This window comes from Salmo salar, chromosome ssa08 (genome assembly GCF_905237065.1).
Source record: "Salmo salar chromosome ssa08, Ssal_v3.1, whole genome shotgun sequence".
NCBI lineage: Eukaryota > Metazoa > Chordata > Actinopteri > Salmoniformes > Salmonidae > Salmo > Salmo salar.
In genome coordinates this window covers 2,553,433-2,571,733 of record NC_059449.1, presented here as the reverse complement: position 1 = coordinate 2,571,733, position 18,301 = coordinate 2,553,433, and the positions used below count along the sequence as shown (strand labels likewise).

The 18,301-nt window shown below is 43.7% G+C and overlaps 1 protein-coding gene across 2 annotated transcripts in view; it reads left to right on the top strand.

The window, feature by feature from the left end:
* The window catches only part of LOC106609934 (catenin alpha-2), a 756,904-nt gene that overhangs the window by 694,940 nt on the left and 43,663 nt on the right, over positions 1-18,301 (top strand). For both annotated transcript variants that reach the window (XM_045722643.1, XM_045722644.1), the window contains exon 14: positions 239-352. In XM_045722643.1, the coding sequence (XP_045578599.1) occupies positions 239-352 (114 nt within the window). The remainder of the gene's footprint in view (positions 1-238; positions 353-18,301) is intronic.

The following is an 18,301-nucleotide window of genomic DNA, read 5'->3' as shown; positions in this document are numbered from 1 at the left end:
ACCATCATGTTTTGTTATCTCTCTCTCTCTCTCTCTCTATATATATATATATATATCTCTTTCTCTCTCTTGCCTACATCTACTATTCTTTCATTTCTCTTCTCATCTCCCACACACACCTTTCGCTTCTCTCCCTAATACTTTCTCCTTCCCCCCTTTGTCTCCCCCATCTCTTTCTACCCCATCCCCCTCTCTCTCTCTGTATTTTCCCTCTCCATCCCCCCACCTTTCTCTGTAGACACCTGAGGAGCTGGAGGACGACTCAGACTTTGAGCAGGAGGACTACGACGCCCGCAGCAGGACCAGTGTCCAGACAGAGGACGACCAGCTCATCGCCGGACAGAGCGCCAGGGTGAGTGGAACTCTAGAACCAGCTCTCAAACCCCATTAGAACCATACACCACACTCTAGAACCTGCTCTGGAACATTCCATAGCTCGCTGCATAGATTATTTAAACATGACTGAGTTGGAAATGGGACCCTATATAGTGCACTACTTTTGAGTCAAGAGGTGCAATGCGTCGGGAATAGGGTGCCATTTCAGATATGCCCAAGGATACCCCTATTTTTTTCACAATGGCCTCTGTTCCAGTCAGTGGGATGTCCCAATGGTCATAATGTAAAGGTCAACCCAGTCCTTCAATTACTTGTGCACACTATCGTATTGACTCGAACAGTACTGTGCTGGCTCAGGTATTTTCCTTTCACATTGTCCTTCCCTGCACAGTTCCAGCAACTCTGGTGGATTCGTAACCAGGTCAGCCCAGGAAATCCAGGCTGGGCTCATTTTAGCTCATGCTCAGTAATGTGAAAAGGGTATTGTTGTGGTGTGTCATATTGCAAGTCGGCCTTCCCTTTCATTACCTAAAGCTCTTGTTGCGCCACTTCAGTTTCTCTCATGTTCAACATAATGTAAATTCCCAGTGGGTTCTTCGCTGGATAAACAGCACTATTGTATGATTTCAATATCACAGGATTCCATCATACGGTAAACGAAAAGCACATTGAAATGATCATAGCCTAATTTGATTGTTTTGAAATGACTATCCCACTCGGGAGGAGAGACAGGTGTAAAATTGCGAGCGCAAATGAAGCTGTGGCAATTACCGTATCCCCCCTTCGATATTACTGGGAACGCACACACGACGCATGCCAAGCCTGGATGGCGCCAGCGATCACCGGGGCTTTGGGCTTTGCGCACATTAGCATTTTTTCCCCATGTATTATTTGTACACCAGGGCCCTGCTTAAAGTACATTAAAGGGTATCAGTGCTTGCCACCCCTACAGCAGGGAGAGTGGTTGGCGGTGAGGGTTGGTGAATGGATTGTGGAATGCCGTGTGGCAGGAAAAGGTTTGGCCTCATGCCTCCTCTAATCCTGAGAGGTCTACTGCTGCTAGGAAGCCCAAGAGAGAGAGAGAGAGAGAGAGAGAGATCAAATGTATTTATAAAGCCCTTATAGCCGATCATTCAGAGTTAGAGACAGCAGGTGCTGTAGAGAGACAGTCAAAAACAGCAGGTCCGGGACAAGGTACCACGTCCAGTGAACAGGCCAGGGCTCCATAGCCGCAGGCAGAACAGTTGAAACTGGAGCAGTAGCATGACCAGGTGGACTGGGGACAGCAAGGAGTCATCAGGCCAGGTAGTCCTGAGGCATGGTCCTAGGGCTCAGGTCCTCCGAGTGAAAGAGAGAGAAAAAAAGAGAGAGAATGAGAGGGAGCAGACTTAAATTCACACAGGACACTGGATAAGACAGGAGAAGTACTCCAGATATAACAGACTGACCCTAGCCCCCCCCCCGGCACATAAACTATTGCAGCATAAATAATGGAGGCTGAGACAGGAGGGGTCGGGAGACACTGTGGCCCTGTCCGACGATACCCCCAGACAGGGCCAACATATAACCCCACCTACTTTGCCAAAGCACAGCCCCCACACCACAAGAGGGATATCTTCATCCACCAACATACTACCCTGAGACAAGGCAGAGTATAGCCCACGAAGATCTCCCCCATGGCACGAACCCGGGGGGGGCGCCAACCCATACAGGAAGACCACGTCAGTGACCCAACCCCCTCCTTGGGACGGCATGGAAGAGCACCAGTAAGCCAGTGACTCAGAGGGGAACTGGCCAGGCAGAGACAGCAAGGGTGGTTTGTCGCTCCAGCGCCTTTCTGTTCACCTTCACACCCCTGGGCCAGACTACACTCATAGGACCTACTGAAGAGATGAGTCTTCAATAAAGACTTAAATGTCGAGACCGAGTCTGCATCTCTCACATGGATAGGCAGACCACCAGAGCTCGATAGGAGAAAGCCCTGCCTCCAGCTGTTTGCTTAGAAATTCTAGGGACAGTAAGGAGGCCTGCATCTTGTGACCGTAGCGTACGTGTAGGTATGTACGGGAGGACCAAATCGGAAAGGTAGCAGCAAGCCCATGTAATGCTTTGTAGGTTAGCAGTAAAACCTTTGTAGGTTAGCAGTAAAACCTTGACATCAGCCCTAGCCTTAACAGGAAGCCAGTGTAGAGAGGCTAGCACTGGAGTAATATGATAAAATGTTTTGGTTCTATCCAAGATTCTAGCAGCCATGTTTAGCACCAACTGAAGTTTATTTCATGCTTTCCGGGTAGCCGGAAAGTAGAGCAATGCAGTAGTCTAATCTAGAAGTGACAAAAGCATGGATTAATTTTTCTGCATCATGTTTGGACAGAAAGTTTCAGATTTTTGCAATGTTACGAATATGGAAAAAAAGCTGTCCTTGAAATATTCTTGATATATTCATCAAAAGAGAGGTCAGGGTCCAGAGTAACACCGAGGTACTTTTGAGATGACTGTACAACCATAAAGATTAATTGTCAGATCTAACAGAATATCTCTTTGTTTCTTGGGACCTACCTAGAACTAGCATCTCTGTTTTGTCCGAGTTTAAAAGTAAAACATTTGCCGCATAGCAGTGAAAGTTAACATTATGTTTCCGAATGACATCACCAAGAGGTAAAATATATAGTGAAAACAATAGTGGTCCTAAAATGGAACCTTGAGGAACACCGAAATTTACAGTTGATTTTTCAGAAGACAAACCATCCACAGAGACAAACTGATATCTTTCCGACAGATAAGATCTAAACCAGGCCAGAACTTGTCCGTGTAGACCAATTTTGGTTTCCAATCTCTCCAAAACAATGTGGTGATCGATGATATCAAAAGCAGCACTAAGGTCTAGGAGCACGAGGACAGATGCAGAACCTTGGTCTGACACCATTAAAAGGTCATTTACCACCTTCGCGAGTGCAGTCTCAGTGCTATGATGGGGTCTAAAACCAGACTGAAGAGTTTCGTATACATTGTTTGTCTTCAGGAAGGCAGTGAGTTGCTGCACAACATCTTCAAAAATAATTTTTGGAGAGGAATGGATACAGGCCGATAGTTTTTTATATTTTCTGGGACAAGGTTTGGCTTTTTCAAGAAAGGCTTTATTACTGCCACTTTTAGTGAGTTTGGTACACATCTGGTGGATAGGGAGCCGTTTATTATATTCAACATAGGAGGGCCAAGCACAGGAAGCAGCTCTTTCAGTAGTTTAGTTGGAATAGGGCTCCAGTATGCAGCTTGAAGGTTTAGAGGCCAAGACTATTTTCATCAATGTGTCAAGAGATATAGTATTAAAAAACTTGAGTGTCTCACTTGATCTTAGGTCCTGGCAGTGTTGTGCAGACTCAGGACAACTGAGCTTTGGAGAAATACGCAGATTAAAGAGGAGTCCGTAATTTGCTTTCTAATGATGATGATCTTTTCGTCATAGAAGTTCATGAATTTATTACTGCTGAAGTGAAAGCCATTCTCTCTTGGGGAATGCTGCTTTTTAGTTAGCTTTGTGACAGTATAAAAAATCAATTTTGGATTGTTCTTATTCTCCTCAATTAAGTTGGAAAAATAGGATGATCGAGCAGCAGTGAGGGCTCTTCGATACTGCACGGTACTGTCTTTCCAAGCTAGTCGGAAGACTTCCAGTTTGGTGTAGCGCCATTTCCGTTCCAATTTTCTGGAAGCTTGCTTCAGAGCTCGGGTATTTTCTGTATACCAGGGAGCTAGTTTCTTATGACAAATGTTTTTTGTTTTTAGGGGTGCGACTGCATCTAGTGTATTACGCAAGGTTAAATTGAGTTCCTCAGTTAGGTGGTTAACCGATTTTTATACTCTGACATCCTTGGGTAGATGGAGGGAGTCTGGAAGGGCATCTAGGAATCTTTGGGTTGTCCGAGAATTTATAGCACGAATTTTGATGATCCTTGGTTGGGATATGAGCAGATTATTTGTTGAGATTGCAAACATAATAAAATGGTGGTCCGATTGTCCAGGATTATGAGGAAAAACATTAAGATCCACAAAATGTATTCCACGGGACAAAACTAGGTCCAGAGTATGACTGTGGCAGTGAGTAGGTCCGGAGACATGTTGGACAAAACCCACTGAGTCGATGATGGCTCTGAAAGACTTTTGGAGTGGGTCTGTGGACTTTTCCATGTGAATATTAAAGTCACCAAAAATTTGAATATTATCTGCCATGACTACAAGGTCTGATTCAGGGAACTCAGTGAGGAACGCTGTATACGGCCCAGGAGGCCTGTAAACGTTAGCTATAAACAGTGATTGAGTAGGCTGCATAGATTTCATGACAAGAAGCTAAACATTTTTGTGGGGGTAAATTGAAATTTGCTATCATAAATGTTAGCAACACCTCCACCTTTGCGGGATGCGCGGGTGATATGGTCACTTGTGTAACCAGGAGGAGAGACCTCATTTAACACAGTAAATTCATCAGACTTAAGCCATGTTTCAGTCAGGCCAATCACATCAATATTATGATCAGTGATTAGTTAATTGACTATAACTGCCTTGAAAGTGAGGGATATAACATTAAGTAACCCTTTTTTGAGATGTGAAATATCACAACCTCTTTCAATAATGACAGGAATGGAGGAGGTCTTTATTCCAGTGAGATTGCTAAGGTGAACACTGCCATGTTTAGTTTTGCCCAACCTAGATCGAGGCACAGCACACTGACTGTACTGGCTGTACTAGACTCCACTAAGCTGGCAGGGTGGCTAACAGCCTGCTGCCTGGCCTGCACCCTATCTCATTGTGGAACTAGAGGAGTTAGAGCCCTGTCTATGTTCACAGATAAGATGAGAGCACCCCTCCAGCTAGGATGGAGTCTGTCACTCCTCAGCAGGCTAGGCTTGGTCCTGTTTGTGGGTGAGTTCCAGAAAGAGGGCCAATTATCTACAAATTCTATCTTTTCGGTCGGGCAGAAAACAGTTTTCAACCAGCGATTGAGTTGTGAGACTCTGCTGTGGAACTCATTACTCCCCCTAACTGGGAGGGGGCCAGAGACAATTACTCGATGCCGACATATCTTTCTAGCTGATTTACAAGCTGAAGCTATGTTGCGCTTGGTGACCTCTGACTGCTTCATCCTAACATCGTTGGCGCCAACGTGGATGACAATATCCCTATACTCTCTACAGTCGTGGCCAAATTACACAAATATACATTTTCACAAAGTCTAGTGCCTGAGTTTGTATGATGGCAATTTGCATATACTCCAGAATGTTATGACGAGTGATCAGATGAATTGCAATTAATTGCAAAGTCCCTCTTTGCCATGCAAATGAACTGAATCCCCCAAAAACATTTCCACTGCATTTCAGCCCTGCCACAAAAGGACCAGCTGACATCATGTCAGTGATTCTCTCGTTAACACAGGTGTGAGTGTTGACGAGGACAAGGCTGGAGATCACTCTGTCATGCTGATTGAGTTCGAATAACAGACTGGAAGCTTCAAAAGGAGGGTGGTGCTTGGAATCATTGTTCTTCCTCTGTCAAACATGGTTACCTGCAAGGAAACACGTGCCGTCATCATTGCTTTGCACAAAAAGGGCTTCACAGGCAAGGATATTGCTGCCAGTAAGATTGCATCATCAAGAACTTCAAGGAGAGCGTTTCAACTGTTGTGAAGAAGGCTTCAGGGCGCCCAAGAAAGTCCAGCAAGCGCCAGGACCGTCTCCTAAAGTTGATTCAGCTGCGACATCGGGGCACCACCAGTACAGAGCTTGCTCAGGAATGGCAGCAGGCAGGTGTGACTGCATCTGCACGCACAGTGAGGCGAAGACTTTTGGAGGATGGCCTGGTGTCAAGAAGGGCAGCAAAGAAGCCACTTCTGTCCAGGAAAAACATCAGGGACAGACTGATATTCTGCAAAAGGTACAAGGATTGGACTGCTGAGGACTGGGGTAAAGTCATTTTCTCTGATGAATCCCCTTTCCGATTGTTTGGGGCATCCGGAAAAAAGCTTGTCCGGAGAAGACAAGGTGAGCGATACCATCAGTCCTGTGTCATGCCAACAGTAAAGCATCCTGATACCATTCATGTGTGGGGTTGCTTCTCAGCCAAGGGAGTGGGCTCACTCACAATTTTGCCTAAGAACACAACCATGAATAAAGAATGGTACCAACACATCCTCCGAGAGTAACTTCTCCCAACCATTCAGGAACAGTTTGGTGACGAACAATGCCTTTTCCAGCATGATGGAGCACCTTGCCATAAGGCAAAAGTGATAACTAAGTGGCTCGGGGAACAAAACATTGATATTTTGGGTCCATGGACAGGAAACTCCCCAGACCTTAATCCCATTGAGAACTTGTGGTCAATTCTCAAGAGGCGGGTGGACAAACAAAAACCCACAAATTCTGACAAACTCCAAGCACTGATTATGCAAGAACGGGCTGCCATCAGTCAGGATGTGGCCCAGAAGTTAATTGACAGCATGCCAGGGCAGATTGCAGAGGTCTTGAAAAAGAAAGACTGCAAGTATTGACTCTTTGCATCAACTTCATGTAATTGTCAATAAAAGCCTTTGACACTTATGAAATGCTTATAATTATACTTCAGTATTCTGTAGTAACATCTGACAAAAATATCTAAAGACAATGAAGCAGCAAACTGTGGAAATTAATATTTGTGTCATTCTCAAAACTTTTGGCCACGACACTCGCCAGTTTTAGCCTTAGCCAGCACCATCTTCAGATTATCCTTAAAGTCGGAAGCCCTGCCCCCTGGTAAACAGCATATAATCGCTGGATGATTATTTTTAAGTCTAATACTACGGGTAATGGAGTCACCATTGACTAGGGTGTTCAATTTATCAGAGCTAATGCTAGGAGACTTCGGCGTCTTAGACCCTTTAACGGGCGGAAGAGAGACCAGAGAATACTCTGACTCTGACGCTTTTCTTAATGGGGAGAACCGGTTGAAAGTTTCTGTCGGCTGAATGAGCGACACCGGTTGAGCGTTAACTACAGCATTTCCTTCCAGAAGCCATGAGAATATTGTCCGGCAGCGGGGACTGTGCAAGCGGATTTGAAGCTGGGCTTGCAGCCCAGCTATCCTCGCCTTCATAACCTCTTACATCTAGGCATTCCGCTAGCGGAAGCCCGTTCTGCCAGCGGAACCCCTAGCCAACAGCCAATGGGATCGCATGGCGCGAAATACAAAAACAACTAAAATACCACAATTACATTTTCTCAAACATACGACTATTTTACACCATTTGAAAGATAAACCTCTCCTGAATCCAACCACGTTGTCTGATTTCAAAAAGGCTTTACAGCGAAAGCAAAACATTAGATTATGTTAGGACAGTACATAGACCAAAATAACGACACAGCCATTTTCCAAGCAAGCATATATGTCAATAAAACCCAAAACACAGCTAAATGAAGCACTAACCTTTGATGATCTTCATCAGATGACACTCCTAGGACATTATGTTATACAATACATGTATGTTTTGTTCAATCAAGTTCATATTTATATCCAACAGCTTTTTACATTGGCACGTGATGTTCAGAAAATGTATTCCCACCAAAAACCTCCGGTGAATTTACAAAAATACTCACCATAAACATTGACAAAATACATAATAATTATTTTAAGAATTATAGATACAGAACTCCTTTATGCAATCGTTGTGTCAGATTTTAAAATAGCTTTTCGGCAAAAGCACATTTTTCAATATTCTGAGTTACAAAGCTCGCCATCACGGTGAGCTATTCACCACCTGCCAAGTTCGGGGCAACCTAAACTCAGAATTAGTATTAGAAATATTGTATTACCTTTGCTGTTCTTTGTCAGAATGCACTCCCAGGACTGCTACTTCCACAAGAAACGTTGTTTTTGTTAGAAATAATCCATAGTTATGTCCAAATACCTCTGTTTTGTTCGTGCGTTCAGGTCACTATCCAAAGGGTAACGCGCGAGCGCAATTCGAGACACAAAAAGTCAAAATGTTCCATTACCGTACTTAGAAGCATGTCAAACGCTGTTTAAAATCGATTGTTATGGTATTTTTAACGTAAAATTGCAATAATATTCCAACCAGACAATAGTGTATTCATTCAAGGAGGAAAAGAAAAAACAGCTTGCTCGCGGGAACGCACATATCCAATCTCTTTGTCCTCAGGCAGACCACTCAGTAACTGAGCTCCTATACTCTGCCCAGAAACAGGAGAAGGCTCAATCCACTTTCTGAAGGCTTTAGACAGCCATTGGAAGCCTTAGAAAGTGAAACATAACAGCACAGATACTGTAGTTTCGAAAGGGACTAGAAAGAAGAACTACATTTCTCAGATCCTACACTTCCTGGTTGACTTTTTCTCAGGTTTTTGCCTGCCATATGAGTTATTTTATACTCACAGACACCATTCAAACAGTTTTAGAAACTTCAGAGTGTTTCCTATCCAAATCTACTAATAATATGCATATTCTCGTTTCTGGGCAAGAGTAGTAACCAGTTTAAATCGGGTACGTTTTTTCATCCGGCCGTGAAAATATTGCCCCCTATCCATATCAGGTTAAGGTGATCGTTCTCCTGTATATTATGAGTACAGCGACTGCAATTAGAAGGCATAATGTTACTGTTACTACTTAGCTTCGGCTGGTGGAGGTCATGTAGATCTATGTGTCCGGGGTGTCCGGGGTGAAAAAGTTGAATTAAAAAAGTCGAGCGAGGGAAAAATAAAAAATATAAAACCGTAAAGTTGGCAGGTAGCAAAAAATTTTAGCAACAAATCTCACAGCAGCACGTAAAAAAGTCTACATGTTGTGACTGGAAATGACGATAACGGAAATGACGATGTCTGCTGTACGGAGCACACACCACCACCATGTCTCTCTCTAAACGAAGCTGTCAAAAAGTTGAAAGGAGCGGAAAATAAACAGAGAGAACGGTTGTGTCAAACTCCATGATTATAACACCTAACTTTGTCCATAAGGCGGGCCCAGCACTGTACTTTAGGCAGCACAGACAGCCATTGTTCAGGGAGACTGGTAGGAGTTCCGGCAAGGGGTCTGGCGCCTGTTTCGCCAGGGTGAGAAGTGGGGACAGTTGGGTCTCATCAAATCCCACTGAGTCGTCCCACGGTGTCCCGTGGCTCACACATGAGCACACACACACCCACGACCCCCTGCAGCGAGGGCCATCTGAGCGCAAGCGCATCACACAGAGTTTAATAAGTGTCTTTATGTTCTTTGTATCTCTGTGAGTGGGCTATACCTCCTGCTACTAGTTAGTTTGAGGTGCATGCTCCTGAGTCACATGTAGAAAATGGATGCCACTTGACATAAATGGGTGCTATTCATTTAGAAATGTAGACATGCTTGCTATCACACTCACACACACATGCGCAGACACACGCACGCATGCACACACTCACATATTAGAGGTTGACCGATTTATGATTTTTCAACGCCGATACCAATGCCGATTATTGGAGGGCCAAAAAGCCGATACCAATTAATCGGCCGATTTTTGTATTTTATTTGTAATAATGACAATTACAACAATACTGAATGAACACTTATTTTAACTTAATACAATACATCAATAAAATCAATTTAGCCTCAAATAAATAATGAAACATGTTCAATTTGGTTTAAATAATGCAAAAACAAAGTGTTGGAGAAGAAAGTAAAATTGCAATATGTGCCATGTAAAAAAGCTAACGTTTAAGTTCCTTGCTTAGAACATGAGAACATATGAAAGCTGGTGGATCCTTTTAACATGAGTCTTCAATATTCCCAGGTAAGAAGTTTTAGGTTGTAGTTATTATAAGAATTATAGGACTATTTCTGTCTATACGATTTGTATTTCATATACCTTTGACTATTGGATGTTCTTATAGGCACTTTAGTATTGCCAGTGTAGCAGTATAGCTTCCGTCCCTCTCCTCACTCCTACCTGGGCTCAAACCAGAAACACATTGACAACAGCCACCCTCGAAGCAGCGTTACCCATGCAGAGCAAGGGGAACAACTACTCCAAGTCTCAGAGTGAGTGACGTTTGAAACGCTATTAGTGCGCACCCAGCTAACTAGCTAGCCATTTCATATCGATTACACCGTTCCGTATTTTATCTAACGGGTGGCATCCCTAAGTCTAAATATTCCTGTTACATTGCACAACCTTCAATGTTATGTCATAATTACGTAGAATTCTGGCAAATTAGTTCACAACGAGCCAGGCGGCCCAAACTGTTGCATATACCCTGACTCTGCGTGCAATGAACGCAAGAGAACTGACACAATTTCACCTGGTTAATATTGCCTGCTAACCTGGATTTCTTTTAGCTAAATATGCAGGTTTAAAAATATATACTTCTGTGTATTGATTTTAAGAAAGGCATTGATGTTTATGGTTAGGTACAGTCGTGCAACGATTGTGCTTTTTTCGCAAATGCGCTTTTGTTAAATCATCCCCGTTTGGTGAAGTTGGCTGTCTTTGTTAGGAAGAAATAGTATTCACACAGTTCGCAACGAGCCAGGCGGCCCAAACTGCTGCATATACCCTGACTCTGTTGCAGAGGTGACACATTTTCCCTAGTTAAAATAAATTACTGTTAGCAGGCAATATTAACTAAATATGCAGGTTTAAAAATATATACTTGTGTATTGATTTTAAGAAAGACATTGATGTTTATGGTTAGGTACACGTTGGAGCAACGACAGTCTTTTTTCGCGAATGCGCACCGCATCGATTATATGCAAGCTAGATAAATGCAGGCTAGATAAACTAGTAATATCATCAACCATGTGTAGTTAACTAGTGATCATGATTGATTGATTGATTGTTTTTTATAAGATAAGTTTAATGCTAGCTAGTAACTTACCTTGGCTTCTTACTGCATTCCCGTAACAGGCAGGCTCCTCGTGGAGTGCAATGTAAAGCAGGTGGTTAGAGCGTTGGACTAGTTAACCGTAAGGTTGCAAGATTGAATTCCCAAGCTGACAAGGTAAAAATCTGTCGTTCTGCCCCTGAACAAGGCAGTTAACCCACCGTTCCTAGGCCGTCATTGAAAATAAGAATGTGTTCTTCACTGACTTGCCTAGTAAAAAAATATTATACACATTTTTACAAATTAAATTAAAATCGGCAAATCGGTGGCCATAAATACCGATTACCGATTGTTATGAAAACTTGAAATCGGCGCTAATTAATCGCCCATTCCGATTAATCGGTCGACCTCTATCACATACACACACATACAGTACATTAGCTTATAGTCGATACATGCTTACTGTATACTGTACACACACACACGCAAACAGGCACACGTACACTCACATTTTCACATAGACACACACACATAAAAGATGCGGTTAGCCTAGCCACAGGTGTCCTGTCCACTCGCCCTGACCTATCATGTCACGGTAAAGCCTGTTTACCTTCTCACGTTAATGTGAAGGAAATACCAATTGGCACACCACAGTGTGTGTTGTTATTAGAATAGACAAGAAGAAAGGTGATCAGCCATCTTCTGTGTCTTCTCAGTGCGAGCTGACATGGTGAGCATGTCCGGGTTTACACCCACTGTTCCTTTCATGTGTAGGGTATCATGCAGCACACACAGCGCTGACACGAGGTTAGCTACTCCCCACTGGTCAAAAACTGGTTCAATCAAGAGTGTTTTCACCAAAGATTTCAACCCCCAAAATCTATGTGATGACGTTGAATCAATGTGGGAAACTGATTGGATTTGCAAAGTGTTATCAATGAATGATGGGGGGGGTTTTCAGTTTTTTTCCCACTCAACTTTGAACCTAAGTCCAATGAAAGGGTGAAATGTTTGCATGATTTCACGTTGAATTCACGATAGTTGACAACTCGACCAAATGTAAATCAAAACTAGACGTTTAACTGACATCTGCGCCCAGTGGGTCTCTCTTTGTGTCAAACACACACAAACCACAAACTAAGTTAGCCTCTCTCTCTCCATCGCTCTCTTTGGCCTAGTTCACACTGATGCGCAACACATTCTGACACTACGGGTGTGATGCAAAGGATATTTTTTGTTTATTTGACTGCACAACAATTATTACACCGCCATTGTGCGGAGTCTCCAGTGTGAACAAGGCTTTATTTATCTTGCTTTCTCTCCCTCTCACTATTCCTTTTTCTCTCTCTCTGTTTTTCTCTCCTCCTCCCCTCTCTCGCTCTCAGTAATCCGGGGCGGCCCCGAGAGCCTTTGTTCCTCGAGCGGCTTTTCCTGGTGCAGTGCTCCGCTTGTCACTTCTATTATACTTATGCATAGAGCTGAGTTATTAGAATCAAACATGCATATTAAGAGGAGGGAGCAAACACACACCTCTCTCTCACTCTGTCTTTTTGTCGTCCACTCACACAGACACAGACACACACATACTCACACAGAGACAGAAAGACACACACACACTCACACAGAGAGACACGCACATACAATGGCTTGCGAAAGTATTCACCCCCCTTGGCATTTTTCCAATTTTGTTACCTTACAACCTGGAATTAAAATTTATTTTTCGGGGGTGTGTATCATTTGATTTATACAACATGCTTACCACTTTGAAGATGCAAAATATTTTATATAGTGAAACAAACAAGAAATAAGACAAAAAAAACTGAAAACTTGAGCGTGCATAACTATTCACCTCCCCAAAGTCAATACTTTGTAGAGACACCTTTTGCAGCAATTACAGCTGGTATGTCTCTATAAGCTTGGCACATCTAGCCATTGGGATTTTTGCCCATTCTTCAAGGCAAAACTGCTCCAGCTCCTTCAAGTTGGATGGGTTCCGCTGGTGTACAGCAATCTTTAAGTCATACCACAGATTCTCAGTTGGATTGAGGTCTGGCCTTTGACTAGGCCATTCTAAGGCATGTAAATGTTTCCCCTTAAACCACTCGAGTGTTGCTTTAGCAGTCTGCTTAGGGTCATTGACCTGCTGGAAGGTGAACCTCCGTCCGAGTCTCAAATCTCTGGAAGACTGAAACAGGTTTCCCTCAAGAATTTCCCTGTATTTAGCGCCATCCATCATTCCTTCAATTCTGACCAGTTTCCCAGTCCCTGCGAATGAAAAACATCCCCAAGGCAAGATGCTGCCATCACAATGCTTCACTGTGGGGATGTTATTCTCAGGGTGATCAGAGGTGTTGGTTTTGCGCCAGACATTGCGTTTTCCATAATGGCCAAAAAGCAACATTTTTGTCTCATCTGACCAGAGTACCTTCTTCCATATGTTTGGGGAGTTGTCACGTCTGTCAGAATGATCGGACCAACGCGCAGTATGGTTGTAGTTCCACATCTTTTTATTTATAGTGAAACGTTGCAATACACCAAATACTTGAAATACAAAAAACAACAAACCGTGATGCAGAGAGGAAAACACACTACTCAAAATTAACAACCCACAAACCCAAAAGGAAAAACCCCCTACTTAAATATGATCTCCAATCAGAGGCAACGAGGACCAGCTGCCTCCAATTGGAGATCAACCCAAAAAACAACATAGAAATAGAAAACCTAGAACACAAAACATAGAAATAGAAAACAAGAAAACCAACCAAACACCCCCTGTCACACCCTGACCCATCTACTATAGATTATGACCTCTTACAAGGGTCAGGACGTGACAGGAGTCTACCACATGCCTTTTTTCTTTAAGCAATGTATTTTTTCTGGCCACTCTTCCGTAAAGTCCAGCTCTGTGGAGTGTATGACTTAAAGTTGTCCTATGGACAGATACTTCAATCTCCGCTGTGGAGCTTTGCAGCTCCTGCAGGGTTATCTTTGGTCTCGTTTTTGCCTCTCTGATTAATGCCCTCCTTGCCTGGTCTGTGAGTTTTGGTGGATGGCCCTCTCTTGGCAGGTTTGTTGTGGTGCCATATTCTTTCCATTTTTTAATAATGGATTTAATGGTGCTCTGTGGGATGTTCAAAGTTTTGGATATTTTTTTATAACCCAACCCTGATCTGTACTTCTCCACAACTTTGTCCCTGACCTGTTTGGAGAGCTCCTTGGTCTTCATAGTGCCGCTTTCTTGGTGGTGCCCCTTGATGCGTGGTGTATATATATACACTGAGATAATGTGACAGATCATGTGACATTTAGATTGCACACAGGTGGACTTTATTTAACTAATTACGTGACTTCTGAAGGTAATTGTTTGCACCAGATCTTATTTAGGGGCTTCATAGCAAAGGGGGTGAATACATATGTATTCACCACTTTTCCGGGGTTTTTTTATATAATTTTTTGAAACATGTTATTTTTTTCATTTCACTTCAGCAATTTGGACTATTTTGAGTAAGTCCATTACATGAAATCCAAATAAAAATCCATTTAAATTGCAGGTTGTAATGCAATAAAATAGGAAAAACGCCAAGTGGGTTGAATACTTTTTCAAGGCACTGTACATGCAAAAAAGCACACACGCACACACACAGAGAGAGACACACAAACACACAAAGCCCCCCCTCCCTAGCTGTCTTCTAACACAGTGATTGGATAACACTGTTGATAGGTCAGCCATAAAATTGAACTCGCTAGTGTCTGGGCAGTTTATTTCAAATGAAACAAATTAAAGTAATTTCGCAATGCCCCTGCCTGTGAAGAAACCTGGAAAGCGCCGTGCCTAATACCCGCCGAGCCACTGAGTGTATTGGCACATGCTCTATAGGATGGGATTTGCCACTGCACTAAGCTCCCAAGGCCCGCTCTTGTTGTTATCAGTAAGCAGAGGAAGGGATTTTGGGATAAGTGAATTCTGGAGAGCGGGAGAAGAAAAAAAGAACCTCACCTAGTACCTTCCCTTCCCCCCACCACCTATTATGACATCCCAATTGGCCCCTGTGTTTCTTTGTAAAGCTCCATTGAGAAAGTTTGAGCACTAAACTAACCTTTTTGAGCCGCCATCTTTATTTCATTGACAGTTGGGGTGGATTCCCTTTAATTCAGCAGAGGAATTGGAACCAGACCTGTAAAATTGTCTATACACTTTTTACAGTAGTGGTAAACACTTAATTGCTAGAGGTAAGAGGTGACATAGTTAAGAAATAGTTGCGTGTATTTTGCCACAATAAGGGAAATGTACTCCTAAATACTTTTCCATAAGGCTTCACTGTTTGAGGTTGTTACTCTCCAATTAGACTTGATGCAGGTGTGTGACAGCCATACAGCCAGAGCTGGCCATGTTGCCAAGATAGACAAGTCAACCTTTTTTCTACCTCTGCTTTTTGTTTTTTTTGTGTTTGCAGTTGCTAGCTGACCAAGATCCTTTTTACTTTAGTTGAGTTCTTGTTTTCACTGTGGTTGTATTGATTGTCTGACACTTCCTCTGTCAGTATGATTACATGGCCTTCCAGTTACCAGCAAGAACAGGTCTGGTCATAGTGCCCCTGGAGAAAGGTGAACTTGGTTGGGGCAAACTTATTTCAACTGCCTGCCTCCCTCTAAAGGGGGTAGCTCAAAATGTCTGCCACCAAAAAGACTTCACACCCCGTAAGGCCTTGCTGCTGTGACCAAGTTGCAAGTGATGTTCTTGATTGGTTTATTAGCAGTGTAGCTCTCCATTTGAACATCCTCAATAAAGAATGGCGCCTGAGGGGATGGCTGCAATTTTACCAATTGTGCGATATTGTTTGTTTTTTCGCATTGTTTGTAACTTATTTTGTACATAATGTTGATGCTACTGTCTCTTATGACCGAAAAGAGCTTCTGGAAATCAGAACAACGATTACTCACCTTGAACTGGATGAAGATTTTTTTCTGAGTCTGATGTGAAGGATATAATGTTGCTCCTGGACAAGGCCCAAATCCCCGTCATTCGCATGAAGGAAATACAGGAGGCTCAGATCAGGGTGCCTTGTGAGAAATTGTTAGCGAGTGAGTAACCTGCCATTAGCCAACGTGCGATCACTGGAGAATAAACTGGATGAGCTCCGCTCGAGACTATCCTACCAACGGGACATTAAAAACTGTAATATCTTATGTTGCACCTAGTCGTGGCTGAACTACGACACGGATAATATACAGTTGGCTGGGTTTTCTGTGGATCAGCAGGACAGAACAGCTACGTCCGGTAAGACGAGGGGTGGGGGTGTGTGTCTATTTGTCAATAACAGCTGGTGCATGATGTCTAAAAGGCATTGCTGGCCTGAGGTAGAGTACCTCATGATAAGCTGTAGACCATACCTACTAAGAGAGTTTTCATCTATATTTTTTGTAGTCTATTTACCACCACAAACTGATTCTGGCACTAAGACCACACTCAACGAGCTGTACAAGGCCATAAGCAAACAAGAAAATGCTCATCCACAACAGCGCTCCTAGTGGCCGGGAACTTTAATACAGGCGAACTTAAATCCATTTCTACCAGCATGTCACATGTGCAACTAGAGGGGAAAAAAACTCTAGACCACCAAATCTCTCCCTCGCCCTCCATTTGGCAAATCGAACCCTACCCATTATATCCTCCTGATTCCTGCTTACAAGCAAAAACTAAAACAGGAAGTACCAGTTCAATACGGAAGTGGTCAGATGACGCGGATGCTACGCTACAGGACTGTTTTGTTAGCACAGACTGGAATATGTTCCGGGATTCATCCAATGGCATTGAGGAGTATACCACCTCAGTCACCAGCTTCATCAATACGTGCATTGATGACGTCTTCCCCACAGTGACCCTACGTACATATCCCAACCAGAAGCCATGGAGCTAAAGGCTAGAGCTGCCACTTTCAAGGAGCGGGATACTAATCTGGACGCTTATAAGAAATCCCGCTATGCTCTCAGACGAACCATCAAACAGGAAAAGTGTCAATATAGGACTAAGATAGAATCCTACTACACCGTCTCTGTTGCTCGATGGATGTGGCAGAGGCAGGGCTTGCCCAGTGACGCGAGCCTACCAGATGGGCTAAATGCCTTTTATGCTCGCTTTGAGTCAAGCAACACTGAAGCATGCATGAGAGCACCAGCTGTTCTGGACGACTGTGTGATCACGCTCTCCGTAGAGAATGTTGACATTTAAACAGGTCAACATTCACAAGGCTGCAGGGCCAGACAGATTACCAGGACGTGTTCAGAGCATTCGCGGACCAACTGGCAAGTGTCTTCACTGACATTTCCAACCTCTCCCTGACCGAGTCTGTAATACCTACATGTTTCAAGCAGACCACCATAGTCCTTGTGCCAAAGAAAGCGAAGGTAACCTGCCAAAATGACTACCGCCCCGTAGCACTCTCGTTGGTAGCCATTAGGTGCTTTGAAAGGCTGGTCATGGTTCACATCAACACCATCATCCCGGAAACCCTAGACCCACTCCAATTTGTATACTGCCCCAATAGATCCACAGATGACGCAACCTCAATCGCACACAACACTGCCATTTCCCACCTGGACAAAAGGAACACCTATGTGAGAACGCTGTTAATTGACTACAGCTCAGCGTTCAACACAATAGTGCCCACAAAGCTCATCACTAAGCTAAGGACCCTGGGACTAAACACCTCCCTCTGCAACTGGATCCTAGACTTCCTGACGGGCAGCCCCCAGGTGGTAAGGGTAGGCAACAACACATCTTCCACGTTGATCCGCAACACGTGGGCCCCTCAGGGGTGTGTGCTTAGTCCACTCCTGTACTCCCTTTTCACCCACGACTGTGTGGCCAGGCACATCTCCAACACCATCATTAAGTTTGCTGACGACACAACGGTGGTAGTTCTGATCACCGACAACGATGATAGGTCAGAGACTTGGCAGTGTGGTTCCAGGACAAAAACCTCTCCCCCAACGTGAGCAAGACAAAGGAGATGATCGTGGACTATAGGAAAAGGAGGGCCGAACACACCCCCATTCACATCGACAGGGCTGTAGTGGAGCGGGTCGAGAGTTTCAAGTTCCTTTGTGTCCATACCACCAACAAACTATCA